Source organism: Gymnoscopelus braueri, assembly GCF_963280865.1.
Source record: "Gymnoscopelus braueri genome assembly, chromosome: 1".
Taxonomy (NCBI): Eukaryota; Metazoa; Chordata; class Actinopteri; order Myctophiformes; family Myctophidae; genus Gymnoscopelus; species Gymnoscopelus braueri.
In genome coordinates this window covers 17,430,430-17,457,802 of record NC_137603.1, presented here as the reverse complement: position 1 = coordinate 17,457,802, position 27,373 = coordinate 17,430,430, and the positions used below count along the sequence as shown (strand labels likewise).

The 27,373-nt window shown below is 42.2% G+C and overlaps 1 protein-coding gene across 7 annotated transcripts in view; it reads left to right on the top strand.

Annotated features, from left to right (window-relative positions):
* LOC308091305 (C-myc promoter-binding protein-like) overlaps positions 1-27,373 on the top strand; it is a 296,959-nt gene that overhangs the window by 4,098 nt on the left and 265,488 nt on the right. For all 7 annotated transcript variants that reach the window (XR_013933693.1, XR_013933694.1, XM_080436802.1 and 4 more), the window contains exons 2-5: positions 10,929-11,259; positions 13,122-13,368; positions 19,242-19,311; positions 22,766-22,935. Coding sequence is in view for 5 of the 7 variants with exons in the window: in XM_080436802.1 (XP_080292928.1) it covers positions 10,949-11,259; positions 13,122-13,368; positions 19,242-19,311; positions 22,766-22,935 (798 nt within the window). In the remaining 2 variants the exon portion in view is untranslated. The remainder of the gene's footprint in view (positions 1-10,928; positions 11,260-13,121; positions 13,369-19,241; positions 19,312-22,765; positions 22,936-27,373) is intronic.

The window sequence follows — 27,373 nt, the reverse complement described above, 5'->3', positions numbered from 1 at the left end:
GGCTCCGTATGTTGATGACGTACATGGCATAAATGGAAGACAGACGGTGAGACGGACCCCGCAAAATTCCAATGTACATGCTATCATTTATACCGACGCAACGGCACATACAGTACGTGACGTTCGGCCAATCCAATCAGGGAAGCTGATGCCTGTACCCCCCACACACACACAGAGATTTGATGGGTCCTCCACGGACCCACGGATCTGTCCACAGACAGATACAGACATTCGTGGTTTTTCGGTTATTGGAAACAATTGGTGACTTGCCAAGATTGAGGCCAATCGGTCAGATGCCACCCGAGTTATGCCTGGGACAGACACACAGACAAATATTTTGTTACCATTTATTTATTTGACCATTTACAAAGATTATTAGTAAGGGCTGATCTGGAAGGTTTCAGTTTCAAAGCTGGTGATGATATTCCAGAGGAAAGAGCTCAGAGTGAAAGGGGATCAACCTGAGAGACACGTGTGACACTTCCTCCAGATCAGCATGGCTGACTTGGAGGCAAAAACGAAAACACTGTCTGAAGAATGGTTTCTGTGGGAGTGAAGAATGTTTGTGAGAGATGCTTGAAGACATGGCTTTAATTCCTCAGGGGTTTGGCTGTAGCGCTTCCTTGTACCTCTCTTAATTAATAGGAAGGGAGTTAGCGAGGGAACCTCTGGTTATTCTGATTATTGGCTTTGATATTTATTAGGAGGATATGGAGTTATTTGCTTTGCAACAAAGCATGAGACAAGCGTCTTATAAGTCAAATCAAATCAAAGCCGATGCCACGTGCTGTGAGCTTACACTGTAGATTGGCTATAAGAATTTTCCCTTATAATGACATGCCCAAAATAGGAATGCCACATGCCAGGTCGAAAGAGGTTAACTGTTGCAGCACTGTTGGACTTCACGTTGCATTTATGCTATGAAAAAAGGAAAAATTAATGAATAGAATAACTTAAAATGTGTTACTCCCAAATATATATATATATATTATTTTAATCTATTGGTTCAATTGACTGTTGCACCCCTACTACTGTAGTTATCAGGGAAAGTGTGCCGCCGTTGTGTTCCATGCTGTTGCACCCCATTGGTCGTGGAAGTGTGCAGTTGGTCACGTTTTGTGATGCATTTGTTCTTAAAGGGATTGTTGGCAACATTAAGCCTAAATTTGAAAAATATCTATATATATTTTGCATTTTTTCCCCTCTATCAGCCACTATATAATGATGCTGGGGTGTTTTCCTGCATTGAAACACAGTCCTCTTTCTGAAATCGTATTTTCCCTACTGTTTATGTTTGTCTCGGGCCGTAAATTAACGCACGCATGTGCGCATCCGTGCGCGTCCGTGTCCGTGTGAACTTTTTACTTTCGGTTTTAAAACGCTCTCAAACTTCGTTTTTGAGGCACATAATTTACTTTTCAGATAGCGTTTGGATAGAATTTAGTTGTTTAACTTCATATATGTGGTCAATTTGTCATGAAAGAGCCTATTTAAAAATAAAAATTCAGAGAACCGGCAGGGGCGGGCAGTTCCGCGAATTGTATCCGAATAAAGCAACCTATATTCGGCATGGCCCGTTTAGAAGTCCCCTTAACTCTATGGAAGTCCTCCTTGCGTCACCCCCTGGTGGTCGGGGAAACGAACTGCTGGAGTTTTTTTCTTTGTTTATCTCTGAATCGCCTACAATCTCTTTAACTACAGTGACTACTATACCACACATTTTACTGCTCAGTTGCCAAGAAGATGCTTGAAGCTGATGAAAGAACGATTGCTTGCTACAGTATGTGACTCGCTTGTCAAGATGAATTAGCGTACGTTGGTAGTCCTATTGATATTTATTTAGAACCCTGTACAAAGCCAGTCAGTGTACTTCATTATCATGAGCCATTTGTTGGCTGCGTTCCTGTATGAAGCACCTCACGGCATGAGACATACAATTATAGTATAGGCAGTCCTTAGTATCAATAAAACCTCAAACTTGCCAGCTATTCTTTTCTATTAGTAAATCACTGTACTGTAGTAATGTGGTCTCTGTCAGGCTCTCTATAAAGCACTGCCCACCTAATCTCTCAAGACAGATTTTACCGAATGGGTTCCCAGATTGCTGACCACCCAACGGGGTGGGGTTTCTGGGGTTTCCCACCCCAAGTATGAAGTAAGAGAGCAACAGCATTGTGCTCAAGATTTATATGATTCTTCTATGCACTCATGGCCTCAGGGCCATTAAATCAGTTGAAGTAATGATCATAAAATACACTACTTTTAAACGACAGAGACCAAGGAATGATCCATTGATGTTCTGTTGCCAGAGGAGCTTGTGATTCTTTCAATGCAGTCTTTGGAAAAAGCTGAGCGACTTTAGGTAGTTGTATTCCTGCCGGGAGTCGTGTTCTGCTGCAAGTCCTGAGAGGCATTTGTTTACTTTATATAGCCATATGAATTGACACCTCTTGAGGTTTTGCTGATAACCATAAATAATCTTAAGTTCATTTGATCCTCACAGTTTCAGCTTCCCTTTGATTTTGAATAATTGAGCATGAAAATACTTGAAAAAGGAAGTTTAGCATTTCATCAAAGGATAGCCTAAGTAGCTGTAACAATTGTTTGATATGGCTCCTACCATGTAAACATTTATTAATGTTAAAGAAACTGTATGAAATGTCATTTCTGACATATCAACACTTCAGCTAACCACCAGCAGTGTTGGGTAACTATGGACAATGGACATGGTTGCTAGTGAAACACAAAAATAATACTAAGTAAAAGTAAAATAAATAATATTACATTTAGAATTATAGCCCTTGAATGATAGCTGGTTGTCTACCAAAGAGAAACAGATTGACTCAGAGTCTGTATCAACCAACATTGGACTCTAGTGCTAATTACCCACCCTGCCTGTGTGCCTACGTGTGTAATCTTCTTGTTCCACAGCCCCCAGAGGTCGTGCATCTGTGATAATTTATAGCTTACTATTAATTTGCATGGTGTTCAGAGACCAGGGAGTTGACATTACGACTCAGTCAGGCGTGTCACAGACACCCTTGTGGGTCAGCGTGGATTATCCCCAGCAGCAGCGCTGGGTTCCTCTCAACATTCAGCTCACATCGTCTAGATTGCATCAAGGAACCAGAGGTGTGCGGATCACGTTTTGACGTGGAAAAATAAACTGCAAATTTCCTGCGGCGTGCGTCATCATCTTCTCCCTCCAGACAAACATGACCCGACAGTCAGTGACGATGGAGATGGGAACTTGCGCCTGAGCTGGAGTAACTAACTAGAAGCAGATGCTTAACCCCCGTGAAAGCTTCCTACTGGCTTGTGTTTGTGTTCCTGTGCATTCCTGCAAACCCCCCCTCCACTCGTACACCCTGCTGTGGTCGTATCTCTGCTGGATGTCTGTCCAGCTGGAGCCAAGGACACCAACAGTGCTGTCGGAGTGTCGGAGAGGTCACCTTATGGGCTTTCTTTGGTCCCGGTTCTCCCTGAAAACTTTAGACAGATGGTAAACGTTGCCTTGTCATGTTGTCTCTAGCAACCCCCCCCCCCGCCCAATAGCAGATACTGAAGGCTTGTGGAGCTTGGAAACCGTATTGAACTTCTCCCTGAAATAGTGACATACAAACCAGGGTGTCTGGGGATGAGAAGCTTTGTCTTTTAATTTATTGCTGGACAAAAATGTGTATATTTTTTGTTTTTTTAGATGAGTGAAACGGCCATACAATTAAGTGTATTAGCCATTAGTTTTAAGTCAATCAAATGTTTCTCCTTTGAACTTGCCTCTGGGGGCACTGCCCAGTTCCCCTTGTAGAGACCGGATGTCGGCCGTTCACTCTCCTTCAGCGCTCCACTTCCGGTGGTGCGTCTTGTTTGAATTCCTACTAACAACAAACTCTACACGTTGTAACAGGAGTTGCCCACAGATTCAGCTGCGGAGCTCTGAGTCTGTCTTGAGAGATTCGTTTTAAGTTAACACCAGGCTACTCACCTCACCTGCATGAACTTTGGATGACACACATTGCATTTGGGAATTTTGGTCCATATAGTGCAGGTGCGCACTATTGTCAGTGAATTATGCATGTCACATTCAGCAGTTGAAAATGCTCTGTAAGCACACGCTGATATAAGTGTTACAAAGACCAGTGGGCTAAGCAATCCGATGCAAAGCCCCCATTTTAAGGGTTAGGGTTAGTGCTGCTTTTTCTTAACAAATCCTGCGTCATAAATAATTCAGAAAGGCATAAATATTTACTCAAGTGCCACAGGACCCCGGCGGAGGGCTCGAGTGATCTTTTTAAAGAGGCTTGTGGCTCAACTTTTTCTTAAGCAGTCGCTGATGTTTTTTGCCCTGAGAAATCAGCTGTGACTTCATTCTGAGTGTTTACCCCAAGTTCAAGACACAATTTCTTAAAGGTTTTGGTCTGGTAAAAGGAAGTAGGGCTGCTAGCAATTAAGTTACATGGATTAGTCCCATTACTAATGTGGAGATTTTAAATTCTGTGGCAGAATCCGAATGAGTCATGATTTCAGCTTGTGTGTTGTGCCGTTCTCAGTAGGGGATCCGGTTATGATCTGTGCTTTGAAGATGCATGCTGACATAATGTGGGATATGATTTCTGAGCAATACTCAATACACAAAGGACATGAACTCAGTTGTGATGAAAATATAGTTCCACTCGGAAAATGGCAGGATAACCATTCTGCTGGAGCTTACACTCAGTCTTAGGTGCCCAGAATTAGCATTACATGAATATAACAGCTTTTGAGTTCCAAAAGAAGCATGTATTATTTGAAAGTCATTCCCTATCCGTGGCCTTTCCTGTCTGTCTTCAGTTTATTATCAAATAAAGCAACCATAAAAATATTATTATCTTCACTTTGTTCTATTAGTGTAGCCCCACAATGCCCTCTCACCTTCCCAGACATCGAGTACAAACTTCTGTTTGAGTGATGGGTATGCATTTTTCATTTTCTCTTCAGTGTTTCCATTGTGAGCTCAGCAGTGCTGATTCCCTCTGTACCCCAGAGAGAGAAGGCAGAGAGTTGAATACAGACAGAGTGGGGTGGTGGGTGGGGAAGCGGGAGCCCTGGATTTTGTGCTATATATAATCTTTATGTAATGTGTGTCATGGTGCTGTGTGTTGGTGTTTGGATGGTATTATATTTTTAGTAGGCTGACAGCATGGCTCGGATGAGTTGGATTCTTTGGTCTTTAATGTTGTGCTGTGCTCTAAAATGGGAGGTGTGCACACACAGTGGACCTTACGGGTCAGTGTTTACTTTTTCAGAGTTAACAACACTCAGGATCTGTGTGCTTTGCCTCAGTTTTGAATCCACAGAAGTGCAATAGGCTATATAATTCATATTTTTTGGCTTGTACCATGGGTTGGTCTGTCTAGTGTGTATCTCTCGGAAATGCAAAATAGCTCAAATTTTACATTTAATTTCTTTGTTTTTATTTATCATATCAGCAATATATCAGCAATACAATTATACATTGAATTTCTTAATAGTCGTTTACAATTAGCCAGGCAGCTGATAGGAGCACATATACGCTTTATAGATTGCTCATTACGCTTCATTATGTGAGTGCATTTTGTATTTAAGTGACCATTGTTTTCAAGGTCTTGCTTTTAGTAGTTTATTGGAATGAAGAGCAATTTATAAGCTCGAGTTAGCTCTGAAGGTTAGTGTCGGCTAATTGCTAAAGCCACACATCACGTATGCTCATTCACTTCTCATAGTCTGGGAAGTAATGGAACACACACACACACACACACACACACACACACACACACACACACACACACACACACACACACACACACACACACACACACACACACACACACACACACACACACACACACACACACACACACACACACTGGTGCTCACGTGCATGCTTTAATGGCAGAGGGCCATGCAGAGGTGGACAGGATTAGGATCATGTTTTTGTGTCTGATCACCCAACGCTACGGGTGGGGATCCATAAAGTTTTATTGTACCCCATAACTACTGTTTCCCTGATGAAATGTTAACATAGAGGGCACAAATGATGAGTAACCCTTGCATGCAGCATCATACAGATTAAGGTTAAACCACTTTGAACTATTTTAGTAGGGTTAGCAACAGTATCAAACTTTGTACCTTTTTAATTGTTCAGTCACATTGATACTGGCAAAACTGGTGGAAGGTCCTGTTTGTGGTTTGTTATCGTGTTTGACACCTGTGTTTGAAGCCATTACATATCACTATTGCTGTTTGATCTCCCAGGGGCAAAAGAGACACGCATACATTTAGCTGGCAATCCAAACCCAAGAAAGACTCAGGAAGTACTAATAAAATCCTGCTAATAACAGCGGTACTCATAAAATCCTGCTAATAACAGGGACTCATAAAATACCGTGCTTCTTCAGTAATATGAGTGTTCTCATCGAGGGTCCTTGTGGCTCTTTAGGAGGCCGTATTGTGTATTGGAGTTGTTTTGGTCACTGTTCTTGGGTGAATGACTTCTTTCCCAACAATCAAGCAGTACCCTACCAGTAGCAAAAAGGTTAAATCTACTGTATATTGTATCAGGCCTGAACATCTTTGTGAAGCACAGGACATCTTATGAAACAGGTCCAAATCGACCTACCGTCTGCCTTATCAGCCATGACCAGACACTGTTAAACACAAACTCTTCCCCTTTGGCTCGTCACTGTGGGAAAATGATGAGGTGAGAGACATTTGTAATCTGAGTGGCTGTGCCAGAACACAGTGAACCAGCGTTTTCTCAGCATCTGTCAATAGTTGGGAGACAAGACAAACTCGCTCCCATCACCTCACATAATCAGTATAGTAGAAGCTGCACTGCACTCCCTGACCTTGCAGGGATTCAACTGTAATGCTTGCAAAGAATACCAAGTCTGACTTAAAAGCTTTTGAAAGAGATGTGACTAGAATGTAGTTAGCCCTGTATTACCTTAATGAATGGTGAAAATCAGCATTGTCTGCTAGTCATGGGTAAAAACATTAATGATCTTGTGAAAGGAAAATATAAAGGATTGGGTTCAAAAGGATAGGGAACTGGCTGACCGCAATAATTCGTTTTCCCCCATTACAAGCAGGAATTGTGTGGAGAGAGAAGGGCAGTGGAAATGTTAATGGTGAAACAAAAAAACATATGATTAATTGATTGACGCTTCACTGCGTCATTAGAGTGCTGAAAAAGGTTGAAGCTTGCTCAACGTTTTTGTATCTTCATGTCGCTGGCTTCCATTGAAAGTTGGCTTGACATTGGCTTGTAGCATGTTGCTGCTAGGTGTGAACACAGCATAAGAGTGAAGCTGCTTCCCCTATTGTTTTGAAGCTTTTGTCACTGCTAGTGAACGCAGCATTAGGCTCACATGACTGATAGAGAAGCCAGCACAACACACAACACATGGCAAAACTTTGATATGAAATAAACAAACCTACAGTAAATTACGGTTATGTGACACACAAAATAATGTTCAAATATATATCTTAAATGGATCAGATTGAAGGGAGAACATTTTAAGTTAACTTCATCATCACCAAATTCTTGTTGAGTCTGAGACAATAAATCTCCCATATAATTAAAAGACATTGTGTGCTACTGCAAAGTTTTTTCATAGTATTAAACTAGCACTAATACAACTCTTGAATACGGTGAGTGGAACGATTAAAAAGAGCCACTAAAGTGTTGATGCTATGAATGGTCAAAATCCCACACATAAAGTGCATAGCATAGCATCCCACAAACTTAGTTTGGCCTTAGTTGGCAGTCTTTTCATGTAGCCCTCGGCCAACACATTTAAGCAAGCTAATACACCCGCTAATTAAACCACTCCTCCCACACCCTCTGACACCATATGCCTGGAATCACAGCTGAAATATTTAGAAATAAAATAAACAGACTCCCAGTTTAGAAAACCTGGTTGTAATAAACGTTTTTTTCTCTCAAGAGTGTGGGGTGGGGTGGGGGTTGATAAAAGTACAAGGTTTCAAATGTTAGCCGACTTGGTGTCCACCCTGCCCAAAACACAGCTGGAGAGTCAGCACGCCGCCGGTCTCGAGTTTGACATTCTCTAACTGTCCTGTGTGTGCAAATCTACCCTCCCTCAGGAAGCCTCTGGGATGCGGTTGAATTGTGCCCAGCTCTGGATCGCATCCAGTTTGCACACATACTTTGCAGGTTACAGTTATACTCATTTCCCTGTTCCGTTCCCAGTGGAACTTGGGAAGTGTGTAGCCAACCCCATTTCTTTTCTGCAAGATTGAGACTGAAGAGACTAGAATGGCAGGAGTAAAGTTGCACTTTAAACCCACGGAGACGGGCTGCTCTCCCTGGGGCTCTATTGTCAAGACGTTGAGCGATGAACCTGAGGCAGTCGCTGAGGCAGAATGATGAAATGTTGAAATAAGACTGGTGCTACCACACCCATAGGCTGTAAAAGAAAATGCCACTTGAACATAGAATTCACATATGTACAGTACAGTACATTATTCCCATGATAACCTTTTTTGTGTGTGTGATTTGACCAGTGTTTCTTCAGCAGTGGTCCAGCCCTCAAACAGGCGTCACAAGATCAGACACGATCATCGTGTCAAAGACAACGTTTAGTTTTGTTCCTTGCTTACTGTCTAAACACAAAATCCTGATCCCCACTGCTCAACCTCCTGAGCCACTGCCGCCCCAGTGAATGAATGGGGGTATTGGATTCAGACTTTGTGGAGCTGTTGTTTTCTGAGCTTTGACAACCAAAAGTACTATATAAGAATAAGATACTTACTCAAAGGTAGTTGTTGGAGGTTATACAGTAATTGAATTTACAAAGAGTGAAGGTATCCTGAGTAGGCAGGTTGTTTGTACAGGCAAAAGTGACTTTACAGTATCTTGGAATAGCTGTAAAGAAATAACCGTTAGCCATATACTATCATATGATGTACAGTAAGAGCAAAATTGCGCTGCATGAATATGATCAATTGTACTGTAACAGTTTAAACCTAGAATCACTATCAGTATTATTTTAATCTGTCCTTTGTCGAGTTAAGCGTCCATGTCAGATGTGATCTGACAGACGTTGGTATCTCTTGGCTTCATAACATAGTTTATTTTTGTCCTCAGCCCAAATGCTAATTAATGGACTTGCAAAGACCATTGTCTCAACCATTTAGCAAACAATTAGTATCCATTTTCCTGTGCCACGTCACTGCACAGTGTTTCTTACAAGCTGAGTTTAATCCAAACTTGTGCCCTTCCTACCCTTGGATCAATTGCACCCAGTGCCTTCTCTCCTGGGCTTCCCCTATTCTATCTGCCTCTGCTTGTGCTCTCATTGTAGAAGTGCAAAGGGGAGGATTAGAGATTGTCCTTTTTAGATAAACATATACGCAATAGAACTATGTTTTGCAGCTGTGAAGGAGTGAATGTTTGTTGGCACTCCCTTTCATAATTGAACAATGTGGGACAGCAATAAATACTCAGTTTATAAGGACTTTTAGCTGCAACATGTACATGGTGGCGATAATAGTGTCAGAAAATAAATTATGAATTCATATCACCAGAAAAAAACATCTCTGGACTGAATTGTCTATGTCTATATAATATGTAACTGTGCTTTCCCACATCGGTTCTTGTTTGAAGTGCCCCATGCTAAATTCTACATTATTCATTGGACAAACATAAAGATTATGAATTGTATATGAACTGAACTTGCCGGCTTTTCATGGTTTGTTTTGGCTACACAATTGTGACGTCCATGATGTTCCAAGTTTCACTCAAAGGCTCAAAGCTGCCTTTGATTTGTGATAATTGCTGTATCAAATAATTATTTCCCACATCAATTGTAATTCAAATTAAGAGGGTTTTATTTATCACTCACTCATATATTATGTACAATCAGCAAAATGTTGGTGTGGCATGTTCGGCAAGACTGTGCTAACACAACAGCAACACAATACAATAATGAAGATAATACTGGACTGTAATGAAATGAAAACAAACAAAAAGGTTAGAATTAAGGTTGAATATTACAGGTAAGAGAGACACAAGATATCTCATGTATACCATTTTCTGTGGTTCAAATTCCCAACTGTGTCAGTACTTATCTCTTTCTTCTGTATTCTGTTATGCAGTTGTGACCTTTTTTTTTTGCTGAGTAAACAACAGTCTGACATTTTTTCCCCCTTTGGCCCCCACCCCCCTTTGGTTAAGAAGAAAAATGCCGTTGCTCAAGCCTTCTAAATCAAGAGGTGTTTATGTGGGCACACCGGCACAGTTCTCAGTACTTGAGGTGTGAGAATAGACCGAATCATTATGACATCACCACCACCAAAAATGTAATTTCCGCGTAGATAATGCCGACAGCGTCACATTGGAGCAGTGTTATTCATTAATCTATCTGGAAGAACAGGACACTTATGATATTGTTGTGACTATTACACTTATTTTGTTCTAAATATCCACAGGTTGACAAACTAGACATAGCTAATGTTCTGGGCACTTTATTTTATATTGAGTAAATATCCATCCAGGTATTCTACCGGAAATATCGCTCTGCACGTTTGTTTACAAACATTCTGATTTGATTCTATACTGCATTCTTCAAAAGAAAAATGTAGGCCCCTATGCTTTGCAATTAGTCAGTTCTACTTAACACGTGCTCTTTTGTGTTATGAAAACATGTCTGGCAGCCATATGTAATGTAGCTCCTCTCCTCTGCACACACAGTCACATTCCATTCACATTGACATTGCTTCATTTCAGATTTATGACTTTATGATATTAGAATGTCCCGATCCTCTAACCGCAGAATAATATTTACACACCACCCGTTGTTGTTGTCGTTTCTCTCTCATCTTCCCTTCCTTCCCCTCCATTCTTTCCTGCCTTCTCCCTCCCTCCCGCCTTTGCCATGCCACAGGACGCCAGCGGGGATGGGAGATGATGGAGGACAAAGGCCCTCGCGTAGCCGACTACTTTGTGGTGGCCGGACTGACGGATTCGTCCACGCCGCTGGAGCAGGCCGTCCACTTTGACGACGCGTGCCACAAGACGGCCCGGCCCAAGGCGCCCATCACGGACGTGGCGGTGGTGATCCGCTCGCTGGGCGAGGAGGTGCCGCCGGGCTTCACCTGCGTCGAGAGCACGCCCACCGGCCTGTCGGCGGACCTCAACAACGGAGGCCTCATGACGCCGCAGATCTTCCTGTGCTACAGGCGGGGCCGCGACAAGCCGCCGCTCACCGACCTGGGGTGCGTTCCTTTTGTCTTTAACCCATTACGACCGGGAACGCATCTGTGTGTCATTTTTAGATTTCGTTGGGCTATTCAAAAATAGCAGATATACAAGCTCATAGTGCGGCACCGAGTGCCGCGCTATGAGCTTGTAGATCTGCTATTTTTGGACGAAAACTTTGAAAATGTGTGCAAATCTTTTAATATATATTTTAAAAAAAAATCCAGTATGAAATTAAAGTTATAAAAAAGTAGGCCTGTCCCCGACTAAGGATTTGTTTAGTCGACTCTAATTGGCGACTGACAGTCGACTAATTAAAAAGTCGATTTTGGGCCAAAATACATTTTATTTCAAAGGGCCAAGTCTACACAGTTTGTTTTGTCTCCAGCAGAGTTTCTAGTGTCTCTATCTCTCTCTGGAAGAGGTTGCACATGAACTCTGCAGCCAACACAAACAATACCAATACAAAGACGAGGAATAAGAAGAATAAAGTGGAAGTTACGTGTGGTTGCAGGTGTAGACTTGGCCAAAAAACAATTTAAAACATTTTTGGCCCTTAAAAATAAAAATAAATTAGTCGACTTAGTCGAGGTCAGGCCTATAAAAAAGTAAAACAAATATTCACAAAAATTTGAAAAATATTGGGGATTTACTTCCTTATTCCTACCTATACTGGCAGTGTGCACAAGACATTCGGTGCTGATTATACCAGTAGTTTGTGAGATTAGCTGCACACACACACACACACACACACACACACACACACACACACACACACACACACACACACACACACACACACACACACACACTTTTATTCACACCTTTTAGACAGTTCGCACATTTTTTATTCTTTATGAGAATGCAGTATTACAGCAGAGCTACCTTTTTTTCTCCACATGATTTGAACTTTGAGCATTTATAATAATCAGTTGCCCTTTCTGTAAGCCCTGAAAGCCTTGCAGGCTGCTGGACAGGCCTAGCTGTCACCTCTGACTGACACAAGCAGGTGGTGACAACACAAAACTGGTGCTAACACCAGATCCACTGCAGACTAAATGCTTATCAAGCGCTTACACAGAGGCTGTGTTCAGGGGGCCTCAGCAAAGCTTATGTGCTGATAGTCCAAAGAGGCAGCACTTGCTGCTGCTGATAGGGCTAGTTCACAGGTTTTGGATGGGGGTGTCGCGGCCCCCAGAGGGGACGCCAGTGGGTGTCAGGGGGGCCAATGGACCGTTCCCCTCAATTGTCAATGACAAACCAGGAAGTAATTTTAGATTTCTTTGACTATCAAAAATAGCAGATCTACAAGCTCATAGCGTGGCACCCAGTGCCACACGCACTATGAGCTTATAGATCTGCTATTTTTGAAAAATCGTGAAAATGTGTGCAAATCTTTCAATATATATCTTTTAACCCATTGATACCTGGAACGCATCTGTGTCACTTTAGACGTCTTTTGGCTATTCAAAAATAGCAGATATACAAGCTCATAGCGCGGCACCGAGTGTCGCGCTATGAGCTTGTAGATCTGCTATTTTTGAAAAATCGAGGGAAAAAAATGTGGGTTTTTCTTTCAATTTTTTTTTAGGATTTAGAAGACATTTCTAGAATCTTCTCAGGTCTTAATGGGTTAAAGCAAGCATTTGTAACTCAAATCTTTGCTTCTGGGGGGGTCCCTGGAACAAAATATTTTGAGATGGGGGTCCGTGGCCAAAAACATATCATTTTGCGTGGTCCCTCAAAGTTTGAGATCCACTGATATAGAAACATAAGTTTTTAAAAAAAAACAGTTTTTGACATTTGTAGAATCGGCCTCAGGTCTTGGAGGATTAAGCGAATGAATGCTTAGCATACGCCAATGTATCCTCCTCTACAGGGTGTTGTACGAGTGGAAGGAGCGGCTGAAGGTGGGCTGTCACCTCATCCAGACAACGCCCTGCGGTCGTCCTGCCAACATCAGCAGCACCTCGTCCCAGCGCATCTACATCACCTACCGCCGGGCCCCCGAGGGCCAGACGTACGCCGCGCTGGCCGTCACGGACATCTGCATCATCATCCCTGGGAAGGGAGAGACACCGCCCCACACCTTCTGCAAGGTGGAGAAAAACCTCAACAGCAGCATGGTGAGGTTTGAGTTATTATTATGCACACCCTCTGTCTGCTGTACCAACTATACCCACTGCCCTCTGTCCAGTGTTGATTTCGTCGACTAAAACTATGACAATTCTTTTTTTCGCTGACGAAAACTAAATAAAAACGAAATAAAATCTAAGTTATGATGACTAAAACTAAGACTAAATCTACTGACAATTTCGTCAACAAATAAAAACTGGACTAAAATGTTAGGGAGGGACTAGTGGAGAAGAGATCCAGTAGAACTGAAAGACAAGTCATTTTATGTTTGGTTGCGCTCGGGTGTTGCGCTCTGAAAATAGCCGATCTACAAGCTCACTGCGACGCGTTGTGGGCTGCGACGCGTTGTGAGCTTGTAGATCGGCTATTTTCAGCGTAAAATCAGGCATTACGACGCCATCAAGGCACCACCAAAATAATTTTTTGTCGACTAAATCAACTGTAGATTTAGTCGACTATAATCTTAGGATAATTAGTCGACTAAAAGTAGACAACGAGTTAAACATTTCAGATGACTAAAATATGACTAAAACTAAATCAAAATTTGCTGCTAAAATCAACACTGCCCTCTGTCCCTGTGTGCAATTTTAGATTTGCACAAATAGGTCATTATCCATAAAACCCTGTTTCATACTAACAACACAGGGTCTAACTACAACATGGCTCCCATGTAGATCTCAGACTTCATATGAATTCAAGTTAAATATTTCCAAAAATATAAAACACACGTATGTGGAAAATGCGTGGAGGTACTTCTTTGGCCTACTGGGTGTGTGCACAAGAAATCTGGTGCTGATCATAGCCTCGGACGAACACACAGACACACTAACCGAACCGACCCTCTTATAGGCAGCTTGCCTCCTATACCGTAAAAATGAATTGGACGAATGTAAAAACATTTACTCCTCTACTATCTATACCCCAATTCTAATAATGACTATTTGGTTATCAGTGATGATTACACAATTATGAATTTCTTTATTTGATGAGTTGGGATTTTGGTTGGTTTTGAAGTTGCAATGAAAAAAGGACATACTGTACCAACCTTAACATGCCTTGCATTGTGCAGTTTTCCGCACATGCTTCTGCACATGCTTTATCAGTAGCTTTGACTGCAGATCCTTAGCACTGAAGTGTCTCTTTATTCTGAGGTTTGGTTGATACAGTACATGGAGGTTGATGGCCTCTGGGTTGCCCTCTCCTGCCCCATATATATTTTTACTTTTTATTGAGACAGATTTTGACTTTATTGAGACAGACTGGAGGAGAGCTGAGAGGAAGAACTATGGATTTGATCCCGGGCCATTTGGGTGTGGTTCCCGAAGCGAATGTCTTAACTGCTATATACCATCGACAGGCACTGGTATTATTTCCTTTGTTGAGACAGAGAGCAGGAAAGCTGAGAAGTTCTCTCTCTGTGTGTGTGTGTGTGTGTGTGTGTGTGTGTGTGTGTGTGTGTGTGTGTGTGTGTGTGTGTGTGTGTGTGTGTGTGTGTGTGTGTGTGTGTGTGTGTGTGTGTGTGTTTATGGTGTGCGTCTCATAATTAGGCTTAAAGGACTAGCATGTTTAGCTTATTGTCTATGACTCACTTTATCATTAGTGCTGACCATTTTCCAAAGCATATCATGTTTTTTTTGTTCCGTGAGGAAGCCAGTGTTTCTTATTCATCTCAGGATGGTATGAAACATTTGACTTGAAACCTGCTTGAAATTCAACAAAATTATGACATTTGTTTTTGTCATAGTCCCTGGAAAAGAGATTAATTCAGAAGCTGAATTAAACTGTCTGTGGCTTATACTGCATACTGTAGTTTTGTTAAGCTGACATTGATGCAACTATTAGGGTATTTCTGGTAGCATTGTAATGTCATTGATCAAAATGTGAACAAACAAACAACAGCTGCGACGTTGCATATAATGGTAAAATGATCTGTTTATGTATAATGTATGGTTGAAGCTGTGAGTAGACAATGATGTGTTTAGACCAGCATGGTCATTTAAGTCCAAATGATAATGGTGATACTATACTCTCTTTTGTTTCTCAACTACCTCCATGTCAACAAAATACTACTTGACTCTTTAAAGTTTATTGACTTTTTAAAATTAATTTGGCAATTTTTATTTCCCACTATGTGAGCTTGCCTACGAGCTTGTAGATCTGCTATTTTTGGAAAAGAATCGTGAAGATGTGTGCATATCTTTGAATATATATATATACATTTTTAACCCAAATCTTTGAATCTGGGGGGTCCCTGGAACAAAATATTTTGAGATGGGTGTCCGCAGCCAAATACATGGCATTTTGGGGTTCCTTGACATGAAAAAAGTTTGAGAACCACTGATATTATAGCAACATAGGTTTTTTCCAAAAACTGTTAGTATTTAGAAGACATTTGTAAAATCCCCCAGAAGCAAAGATTTGAGTTAAAACATTTAAAGATGAATATATATTCAAAAGATTTGCACACATTTTCACGATTTTTCAAAAATAGCAGAAGCTATGAGCTTGTAGATCTGCTATTTTTGAATAGCCAAAGACATCTAAAATGACAGAGATTCGTTCCCGGATTGAATGGGTTAAAAAGTGTGACGCTAACGTTTTTTAATTGTATCGTCATATTTTCCCTCAGACGTTTCCCTAAAGAAATGTAAATGATGCAGTGGTACTGGGCTGGGGTGACAGTGACTTTCCGGTGAAGTCAAACCAGTCACATACCATATAGCAGCACACCTATATTAGTGGTGGCTGCAAGGTTGAGAGAGCGGAAAGGGGGAAGAGTACAATGTGTAATGATACTGCTAGAGCTCTTGCACTTTCTGCACTATACTCTCCAGCTGAGTTGTTTTTTAAGTAGCAAGGGACAGATTGCAGCTCCTGGGTAGGAAGGAAAGCTGCCCCAAAAAGTATATTTTTTACCAAGTGTGTGTTTTGTGGCATCAAAAGCTAATAAATCTGTCCTTTCAATGAGAGAAAACAAGTCACTTAACTTTTCCCCTTTCTCTCTCCCTGTATCTGGTTTCCTCTTAAAGGGATATTTTCTTAAAAAAAAACTTGGGTCATTTTATCGTCTACTTTATCTCTAAGCCCCCCAGACCGTTTTTAAGTTGCTTGATTCAGTATTTATATATTTGATGTTCATTTTATCAGACACGCCCCCTTCCTATACAAACCCATTATAACTTCAAACTCCATTTTTAACATGTTAGATTCATCAAAAACACCCGTCCTTGGTTCTGGTGACTCACCCTGCCCTCCTAATACGCGTGGGGGCCGTGTTTTTTCGATTACCTTTTTCATTTATTTTATATATTTTCTTTATTGTATTTAATTTGGGGCAGGAGTGAGTCACCAGAACTCTCTCTCTCTCTCTCTCTCTCTCTCTCTCTCTCTCTCTCTCTCTCTCTCTCTCTCTCTCTCTCTCTCTCTCTCTCTCTCTCTCTCTCTCTCTCTCTCTCTCTCTCTCTCTCTCTCTCTCTCTCTCTCTCTCTCTCTCTCTCTCTCTCTCTCTCTCTCTCTCTCTCTCATCTCTCTCTCTCTCTGCAGTGTCCTTGCTGTGTCAGCCAGGTCTGTTTTTATCATTGGGTTGAGCAGGCCGGTCCGTTGAGGAAACCTCTGAGTGTGTGTGTGTGTGTGCATGCATGTGTCTGTGTGCTGGCTGCACGCGTGTATAAAAAGTCCTGTAAGCCTAGAGGGAGTGAGCCAGGAAATGGAGCTGGGCGGAAGAGAGAGAGAGAGAGAGAGAGACCATCAGAGACTTGCATATGGTGCACACAGCAAAAATGGCCTATACACACGCTATTTGAAAATAGCCGATCTACAAGCTCAACGCGTCGCGATGCGACACGTTGTGAGCTTGTAGATCGGCTATTTCAAACATTTAGTACTTTTACTTTTGGTACTTTAAGTACATTTTGATGCCAATACTCTTGTACTTTTACTCAAGTAACATTTTGAACACAGGCCTTTTACTTGTAACAGAGTATTTCTATACTGTGGTATTGCTACTTTTACTTAAGTAAAATACCTGAGTACTTTTTCCACCACTGCACACACGTACACGTACACGTACACGTACACGTACACGTACACGTACACGTACACGTACACGTACACGTACACGAACATTCTTGTTTAGAGAGCTTGGCAGATTTTTTTGTCTGTTACGCATTGTACAGGTTTTGAATATTATCATTATAACCCAGCATTGAGACTGTATTTCATCACTTCTGCAGAAGAGGTTCTCAGTCTTTCTGTGTGTCTGTCTGTCTGTCTGTCTGTCTGTCTGTCTGTCTGTCTGTCTGTCTGATATCTTGAGCAGTTACAGTATGAAGGGATTTGCAAAGCAGTTTGGTTGAAAGGTTGGTCAAGGATGAACCTCTCATGCTGATTCACAAAAACATTGTGAAGTGATTAACCCATTAAGACCTGGAAGGGAACGCATCTGTGTGTCATTTTAAGATGTCTTTGGCTATTCAAAAATAGCAGATATAAAAATCGAACACAAAAATCGTGAACATTTTTGCAAATCTTTGAATATATATATATATTTTAAACATTTGTAACTCAAATCTGTGCTTCTGGGGGTCCCTGGAACAAAATATTTCAGATGGGGGTCGGCGGCCAAATACATATCATTTTGGGGGTCCTTGACATGAAGAAGTTTGAGCACCACTATATACGTTTTTTTTTTCTTAAAAAAAATGATTTAGAAGACATTTGTAGAATCCCCCAGAAGCAAAGATTTGAGTTACAAATGTTACATACAGTATATATTCAAAAGATTTGCACACATTTTCAAGATTTCTCCCCCCAAAAAGTTGCAGATCTACAAGCTTGTATATCTGCTATTTTTTTTTTATAGCCAAAGAAATCTAAAATGACACGGATGCGTTCCCGGTCTTAAAGGGTTAACTTGTCACCCTCAGTTTTGTTGCCACGAGTGCCAGTGCTCCACGTGTCGGCTAATGCATCTTGAAGTTATAATTGGCCAAAAGGGTACATGGGTGTCAGAAGCGCTGCAACACCTAATAGACAAACTGACACCTTGGTGGAGGTGTGTGTGTGCTCTGCTGAGCACGCTTCAGAATGATTTATTGTAAAGATAAATTTAGCCTCTAGGCAAAGGGCTTCTTACCACTTCTGTGTCATACTATAGAGCAGTGTGTGGGGCCCTATGATAACATCACACTGAACACTCAACAGTCATTAAGCTTCTGTGTCATTATAGTAGATTGTGGAACCTCATGATAACATCTCACTGAACAGTTATTAAACAATAGCTTCTATAATCATGGTGCCGTAGGGTTTTCCAAACCTTTAAAAGGGCTACACCATGAATTGTAACTTTTCCTTCTTTTTTTGTGTGTTTTTGGTCTCCCCTACCTCTCTTCTATCCCCAAAAATAACCCAGTTGGAGCACTCAGGCTTTCACAGCATATCTGGGGTTTTCTGTAAATTGGTCTAAAAACAGGCCGACTGACACGTGACGTCACAAGCGATACAATCCCTCCCGTTTTTCAGTTCCAACATAAAAACAAAATACAAAAAAAGTTTTTTTCTTTTCTTTTTTGTTTTACTTTTTCCACACAGAACCAGGAGATCACATGCATACAAACTGGCTCAATAGCGCCACGTGCCAAATCAGGACAATGTGGTATTGCAGGTGAAAGTGCTAAGCCAAAGAGAAGTTAGTTGGAATGACTATATCTGAGGCTTGATTTAGGCTCAAACCTTTTGAAAAATGTTCGAGGGACATAAACATATATGATATTAAATATTAAATATATTTTTTAATTGCATGGTGTATATCCTTTAAAATATAAATACTTGGCTTTTCTAACACCATTTCATGGGTCTTTTTCAGTGGGGATCCTCTGTGTACCTGTGTTATAAGAAGTCTGTGGCCAAGACCAACACGATAGCCTACAAAGCAGGTGAGTCTGAATGTTCTCCCTCTGAACAGCACAAAGATCCAAAATACTAATGCTGGGCTGGCAATAAAATAACATGAACCAAATAATAATCAGTAGCATTTTGACAATAACACAGCGTACATAAGATTACATTAAATACAACTATGGGGGTAATGTCAGCAGCCCGGGAGAGGATATGGATGAAGCAACAGAAGGGCAGGAAAGATTTGGCAATGGAAGGTGTGTGCATCTGCCGCTACAGTGCACTATAAATATTACTGTATGGTATGTAGAAGATTATGTACAGGTTGTCAGTGTAAAATATGTGCAGCATGAATCGTGAACATGTCCTGAGGGTGTACAGTTTTACAGTACATGGTAAAACAAGTGTAAAAATGGAGCCATAAATAAACACATTTTTCATAGATTTTTCTATAGCACCTGTATCCAAAGCACTTTACAGATACGTGTGCATTCACAGGCAGCCATGCACGATATCATCCTCATCTGAAGCTTTTAGGGGGTTTGGTGTCTTGTAATCTCTCAAGAACAGATTCAGAGCTGCGCTACTGAATCTGTCGGGAGCCCCGTTCAGAACGTGTGAGCATTAGCTTACAAGTGGGCGTACCTTCAGATCAGGAAGCAGACCTTGCTTTACCCAATCAAATGTAGTGGGCGGGATTTACATCTGTGCACTCACTTCCCACTGGAAACAAACCCAAACTCATTTAACAATAGCGTCCTCGGAGCCGACAAAACCATGGAAAGTTAGTAACATTTTAACTTGCTCTTTCATCATAGAAACAAGTGGGCTTATAACCAAAACGATCCATGTTCTTTGGGAGAAATGGTGTTAGTGCTCCGTGGAGAAATATTGTTAGTGGGAATGAAAACACAGGCGCACCACCGGAAGTGGAGGGCTGAGGGCATGTCCAAACCCCGGTTTCCAGTCAGCATAGGTCTAGTTAATCACTCCCCCCAGAGTCAAATGCAAAAACGCTGGGGGTGTCAGGGTGCGAGTTCAGGGTGCGAGTTCAGAGGACCCAAAAGCAGTACGACAGACAGCAAAGATAAAGGTTCAAAGGTTTTGAGGTTTATTAACCAAACAGAGGCAACCCATAAAATGGGGAAGGCAAAACAAGTACTCAAAATACCGAATGGCTTGTAGCCAAAGCACAGTACATAACACGCTAACATTAAATGACGACCTGACAAGGAACTGAACAAACCGGGGAATATATATAGACACAGGGTTAACTGGACACAGGTGAACACAAGACAAATCAGTACAGGGATTGGCTGGGGCACAACAGGACACAGGTGGAGAACAATTACAAATACAAACTGGTGAGACAAGACAGGAAGCGATAACAAGGCAGACAGGAAACAATGCTACAAAATAAGGGTACAGAACATCAGGGCAAAAGGCAACCGAGTAACAACAATACAAATAAAACATGCAGTAAGCAGAACATACAATATGCAGAATACAGAACATGCAGTATGCACTTTAGGCCTGACCGGCCTAAAGTGTCCACGACCCTATAAGGGCATTCAAGGTCTAAATAATAAAGTCGGCCTAACCGGCCTAAAGTGTCCATGACCATATAAGGGCATTCAAGGTCTAAATAATAGAGTCAAAGTCCACGGCCCGAGGAGCGGACCGTGACAGGGGGCGCTGTTTTTCCTTTTTATTTGACGATGGGTTCCCAGAGTGGGTGTCTTGCTACAGTGACGATCGAAATTCCAGAAAGAGCTGGGGATTGAACTGTGAATCTTCCCAAATGGCCACTCTACCTCCTGAGCCACAGCCACAGCCACAGCCACAGCCACAGCCACAGCCACAGCCACAGCCACATCATGTGAGGGATGTGTACATACAGTACTTTAATAAATAGGCCAGTACAAGCTGTCCTGTCTCCTAGTTCCCCATTATCACAGGCAGGTATTGACCAGTGTTTCCAAATCCTCAACAAATCGTTGTAAAGTACTGTGGCTGCTGTTGGTCTGAATTGGAAGGCTGCCAAAGAGGCTAACGGCTCAGTTTAAGTTAGGTCGCGTAAATACGTAACATATTTACTGCCCATACTTACATTTGTTACGTTTCCCCATATATTATGTATTCAATTTCAAATGTCAAGTGGAAGGAAATAAGTGCTGGGTTGGGTGGGAGAAGTAGGAGGGACGCTCTACGTCCTCCCGGTGGGGGCTCCTCACTGGCAGGTGAGCCCGTAGGATACAACAGCAGTGACAACACACAGAAATGTGTGGGGAGGAATTAATTGGCATAATGATGACTCAATTGGGGAGAAAAGGGCGTAATAAGAAAAAACGAATTCAAATGAATCCATTGCAATGCATCTGTCTGGTCATTTTTGAGATATCTCGTCTGGGAACAAAGCAAAGTGGTGCACAGATGAACTGACATACTGACCGGTATGGAATCTTTCAAGCCACACCAATAGCAGGGCTATAAACAACATCAAACAACAAAAACGTGCCAGTGTGGGATTCTCTGTAGAAGGAGGTCACATGAGGAGACTGCTTGTCGTGTGCTGGCATCTCCAGGCCTGTTTAAACCTGTTGAGGTGTGGGTTGTTGCACTTCACAGGCCGGTGTTGTCTCTATAAGTCATCGGCTTATTTCGATTTCAATCTGTTGAGGTTTTCAGTCCAAATACTGTAGGCAGATACAGTCATTTTCCCTGATATGCTTAGATCCTAGTGTCACAATACAAATGTTTTATTATATAAAAGCCCCCATCTTCTTCCGGCATCCAGTTTGTGCCGGCTGACTGTCTGTCCGATATTTTACAGGGTTTCCGCCACGTCTTGAATAAACTTTGAATGTAACAATCCCTATCTACTTCTTGGTCATGTTTTGAATGACTCAGTCAAGAAAGGGGAACAGTTGCAATACTTGAAACAGGACATTTTGGATGTTTGTCTCTATTTTAGGACTGTCAAACTATAAAAAATGACGAATTAATTGAAGTAATTACTGTGATTAATCACAATGAATCACATTTTAATCACTTTCCTCCAGCTGCAAATGAGTTGTGTAATAGGCACATCACTGTGACTCAGACATAACCATATAGACAAACACGATACGCCCACATATAGGCATATATGGAGATCCGGTTGTCCAGAGCCACAGATATAAATACATATTTTCGATAGGGTTTTTATTTTCCCTGTTACTAAAGGCTGAGGAATGCAAAACATATAAAGTAAAATCATTATACCGAGGTGATTATGTTTTATATCAACTGTTATTCAATTAGCTCCCCGCAACTGCTAATAATTACAGAGTCAACACATTGAATTGGTCTCGCTCCATTTTAAATAAACACAGTAATCACAGGGGAGTGTTCTGCACTCTGTGAACTTCAGCGAATGGAGTTGTAGAGTGGTAAATAATCCTCTCTTGGTTTTTGCTCTCTCTCTCTCTCTCTCTCTCTCTCTCTCTCTAGGTTTGTTCAGCAGATATCCAGAGGAGGACTACGAGTCCTTCCCTCTGCCAGAGTCTGTCCCTCTGTTCTGTCTGCCCATGGGGGCCACCATCGAGGGCTGGCCCGCCCAGACCAAATACTCTCTCCCTGTCTTCTCCACATTCGTCCTGACCGGAGCCTCCGGGGAGAAGGTGAGACGAAGGGACACCACGTGTTACTGTTTGTTTGTTTATCTCTCTCTCCCTTCCTGTCTCTCTGTAGAAATACAATTACTTTAGCGCCATTAAGACCTGAGGCCGATTCTTACTTATGTCTTCTAAATCCTAACAGTTTTCTGAAAAACGTATGTTTCTATATCACTGGTTCTCAAACCTTTTCATGTCAAGGACCCCCAAAATGACATGTATTTGGCCGCCGACCCCCATCTCAAAATATTTTGTTCCAGGGACCTCCCAGAAGCAAAGATTTTAGTTAAAAATGTTCGCTTTAAAATAATATAAATATATTAATTTTCACAAATGTTCTAGATTTTTCAAAAATAGCAGATCTACGAGTGCCGCGCTATGAGCTTGTATATCTGCTATTTTTGAATAGCCAAAGTGTAAAATAATGCTTTTTAGCTCAAATAAAAAAATGCGTTCCACGTCTTAATGGGTTAGTTGAAAAATACCAAAGTAAAAGTACAAAGGTAGCTCTCTTGAATACTGCCTATATGGTTATTTACACAGTAAAATCCTTACTGTTAATTTAAGTTAATAATCCCACAGTCCATTTGCCATTAGTCCATGCATTTTACACTCACTGCACGGTTCCAGTACAATGGCTAATGTGGCATCCTGACATAACCATTTCTATGTGAATACATCCTACCAGCCAATATCCCTGTCCAATCCAGTGATGTTGCAAGTGGAGAGCATCTTTTCATTGTAAGAAACCTCTGTGGAAAATTGAGAGAAGAGGTTCAAAGCATACCCCAGTGGAATATACTCCTGATTGTGTCATAGCAGCATAAATGTAGGCTACCCTGCAGTGTTGGGGAAGCTACTCTGAACATGTAGTTAATTAAACCATTACTCTACACTGAAAATAGCTCAGCTGAGACCGATGAGAGAGAAGTAATTAAGCTAAGCTAACTACATTGAAGCTACTTAATTAAAAAAGATTTAACGGCCCGGACCGCTGGCGTAGCAGTCGGGGCACCTAGGCCACAATGTAGCCTGACAGCGCGTCGCGGGTTCGAGTCCCAAGCCTACTGTCCTATCAATAATAAAGGCATAAAAAGCCCAAAAATAAATCTTTAAAAAACCATAAACATTTAACGACATTATCTAAAAGTGGTTACAAAATTGCATTTACGAGCTGTGTTGTCAGAAAATCTAATTGAGGCCAAATAATAAGCAAACATGGATATTGTGAAAATGATAATGTAAATTGGCTTAATTTGCTTTAAAAAGGTTGCCAGTATGCTGAAGTCTCTGATATTGAAGCTTCCCACTAGCACTGGGATGTAGCCCGTAGACAATACAGTTTACTACACAACTTATAAAACAGCCAGCAGCATAAGTTTAAGCACAAACCAGTTGAAATCAGGTTGGCTTCTTCTGTCATCAATTAAAAAAGACGCCAGCAATGACAACATGGTGAAAATGTGCTGCACTGGGTACTGCCTGTGCAACGACTCATTTCCATAAAGTTTGGAGTTATTGTATATTATATAACTCTATGGCCGTTACTCTGCCAGTATCTGTCTGTCTGTCTGTCTGTCTGTCTGTCTGTCTGTCTGTCTGTCTGTCTGTCTGTCTGTATCTCTATCTCAGTGGTGTGTCCTAGGTTTTTTCGGAGGGCATACTACATACTATAATTATTCCCTCCCACACGCACGGCACATGCGCACGTACACGCGTGAGTGGTCACCGAATGAAATAACCACTCTATCAATTACTTCAAAAATCCAACGGCCAGCGGTCATTATCACCTCAAGACGATAGTCACACATATAAACCTTCACCTCAGACGCCACATTAGAATCATAGAATCAGTTTTATTGTCACATCACAGGTTTACAAGGTAAAAAAGTGGGTGAAATTCTTTTTTGTACATCGTTCCCATCGCAACGTTAGTTTCCATAGAAAGAAGAGGGGGGGGGGAGAAGAAGAGGGTGGGGGGCAGGTGGGAAGGAGATCAAAACAAGAGAGCAACAGAAGGCCAGACAAGTTATCTACATATTTACAAATTACCTGAGATAATAAAAAAAAACTAAAAAAACTAAACTAAGGTGCCTGAGCATAGCAGCAATGTATTGTATACTGTGCATGTTATACTTATACTGTGCATGATAGACAATGGACGTTAAGGTGCTTTTAAAAAAAAAAAAAAAAAAAAAAAGACCCAAAAAAAGTCAGTGCGTTATACAAGGGATTAAGGTGCAAAAGGTCAGTGCGTGTCCACCTAGAGTGGACTGACCCTAGTATAATCCGCAAGTAGCTCCATGAGGGAGTGCAACAAAAAGTCATTTGTACCTGGTGTAGTCCACAGGTGTGTCCGAGGGGGGGGCTAAAGTCCAAGTCATTGTCCCTGGTATAATCCACAGGTGTGTTCAGGAAGAGCCAGAAAAAGTCTGCGCCGCCTGCTGTCAGGCTGCTGAACTCATCCGGGCTTATGCCCCATTCAGCATTCTGACAGCAGCTGGATTGAAACTACACCAAAACCTGGTGGTGGAACTCTTGATACTGCGGTAGAGCCCCTTGCCCGGTCGCGGTCGTTGTAGGGGGTTGAACAGTCTGTGACTTGGGTGGTGCTTGTCCTTGATGATGCGCTTGGCTTTGACCACGCACCGCTTTTTGTACAGTTCCTGGAGCGCTGGGAGCTGGATTCCCATTATCCGCTCTGCCGATCGCACTACTCGTTGTAGGCTGATCTTTTCTCGGGCAGTGCAGTTCCCGTACCAGGCCGTGACACAGCCTGTTAGGATGCCTTCAACAGAACTGTTGTAGTACAGCCTGAGGATGCGACGTCCTACTCCGAGCTTCTTCAGGCGGCGGAGCCAGTACAGTCGCTGCTGAGCCTTTTTCCTCACGTGTGTGGAGTGCGTCTCCCATTTGAGGTCCTCCTCGATGTGTACTCCGAGGAACTTGAACTCGCTGACCCTTTCCACTGCAGCACCGTCAATGAGGATGGGCGCATGGTCTCTCCGCGGCCTCCTGAAGTCCACGATCAGTTCTTTGGTCTTGTCGACGTTAAGAGAGAGGTTGTTCTCGCGGCACCAGTGTGCCAGTGATTTGATCTCCTCTCTGTAGTCAGACTCGTCGTTGTTGACGATTCGGCCTATCACTGTCGTGTCGTCCGCGTACTTTATGATGGTGTTGGAGACATTATTATCACATGAAAAAGGATATTGAACTGAAGTCTACGTTCTTGCTGCCCCCAGCCCTTCCTCCTGCGTATCAGATACGCTTTCTGGGACGGTTTTTGGATGGCTGCGCTTGGCTACGAAACCTTTCTGCAGGTCACACTACGTATATAGCGTAACACGGTAGAACACACCACTGCTCTATCTCTATCTCTCTCTCTCTCTCTCTCTCTCTCTCTCTCTCTCTCTCTCTCTCTCTCATAACAGTCACTTGACAAACACTAACAGTCTATGTGAGCAGACAGACAGTAACTGCCGGCTCAACAGCTGACAACAGACGGCTAGAATGGAACAGAAACCACAACAATGTAGGATGCCAGGATGGAAACTGGGTCAGACTCAGGCATACATATTCATGTACACACACACACACACACACACACACACACACGCACACACGCACGCGCACACACACACACACACACACACACACACACACACACACACACACACACACACACACACACACACACACACACACACACACACACACACACACACACACACACACACACACACACACACACACACACACACACACACACACATACAATATACATTATATTCATTTTAAACAACACAATACTATTGTTTTAACTTTGGAATAGTTCCGATCCTCCCACCTCTCGTTCCTGTAGATCGGGGCTTGAAAAGTGGGCCATCGAGATAAGACCGTGTTGATACATGTCTGTGCTGATGATGTGGTGTAAATGTTTTTGTGAATGAAAAGCAAACATTATCCAAAGCCCCCCTGCTGTTTAGACAGCAGTCAGTGTGAATGTGTGGGTTTTCACAAGCCAAATCAAAGAGACCAGCTGACGTCACACCTGCTGACGCTTGCGTGTGAGAAGAATCCCTTCTTCAGTTTGAGTGTTAAGTGTGTGTGTGTGTGTGTGTGTGTGTGTTTGTGTGTTCGCGCGCATGAGAATCCATGAGATGAGCTGAATGCGTGTGTGTGCTGTATTAAGCAGGGGGGGGGGGCAGTTTGCTGCTGTGAGCAGTTAGGTGAGCTCTGTTTGTCTGTTCCTGGTCAAGGTCAGATGGGGGCCCCGTGGCCCTCTACTGATAACGCACATGATGAAATGTGTTATGGTTTCTGCAACATATTTAAAAGATCCTACTACCTCAAAACAAAACAAGGCCTCTAACCCCCAACCACCCCCCAGTCTCCCACCCCGGATCTTTGCCGCGCCCCCCGAGTTGGGAAACACTTTGTTATT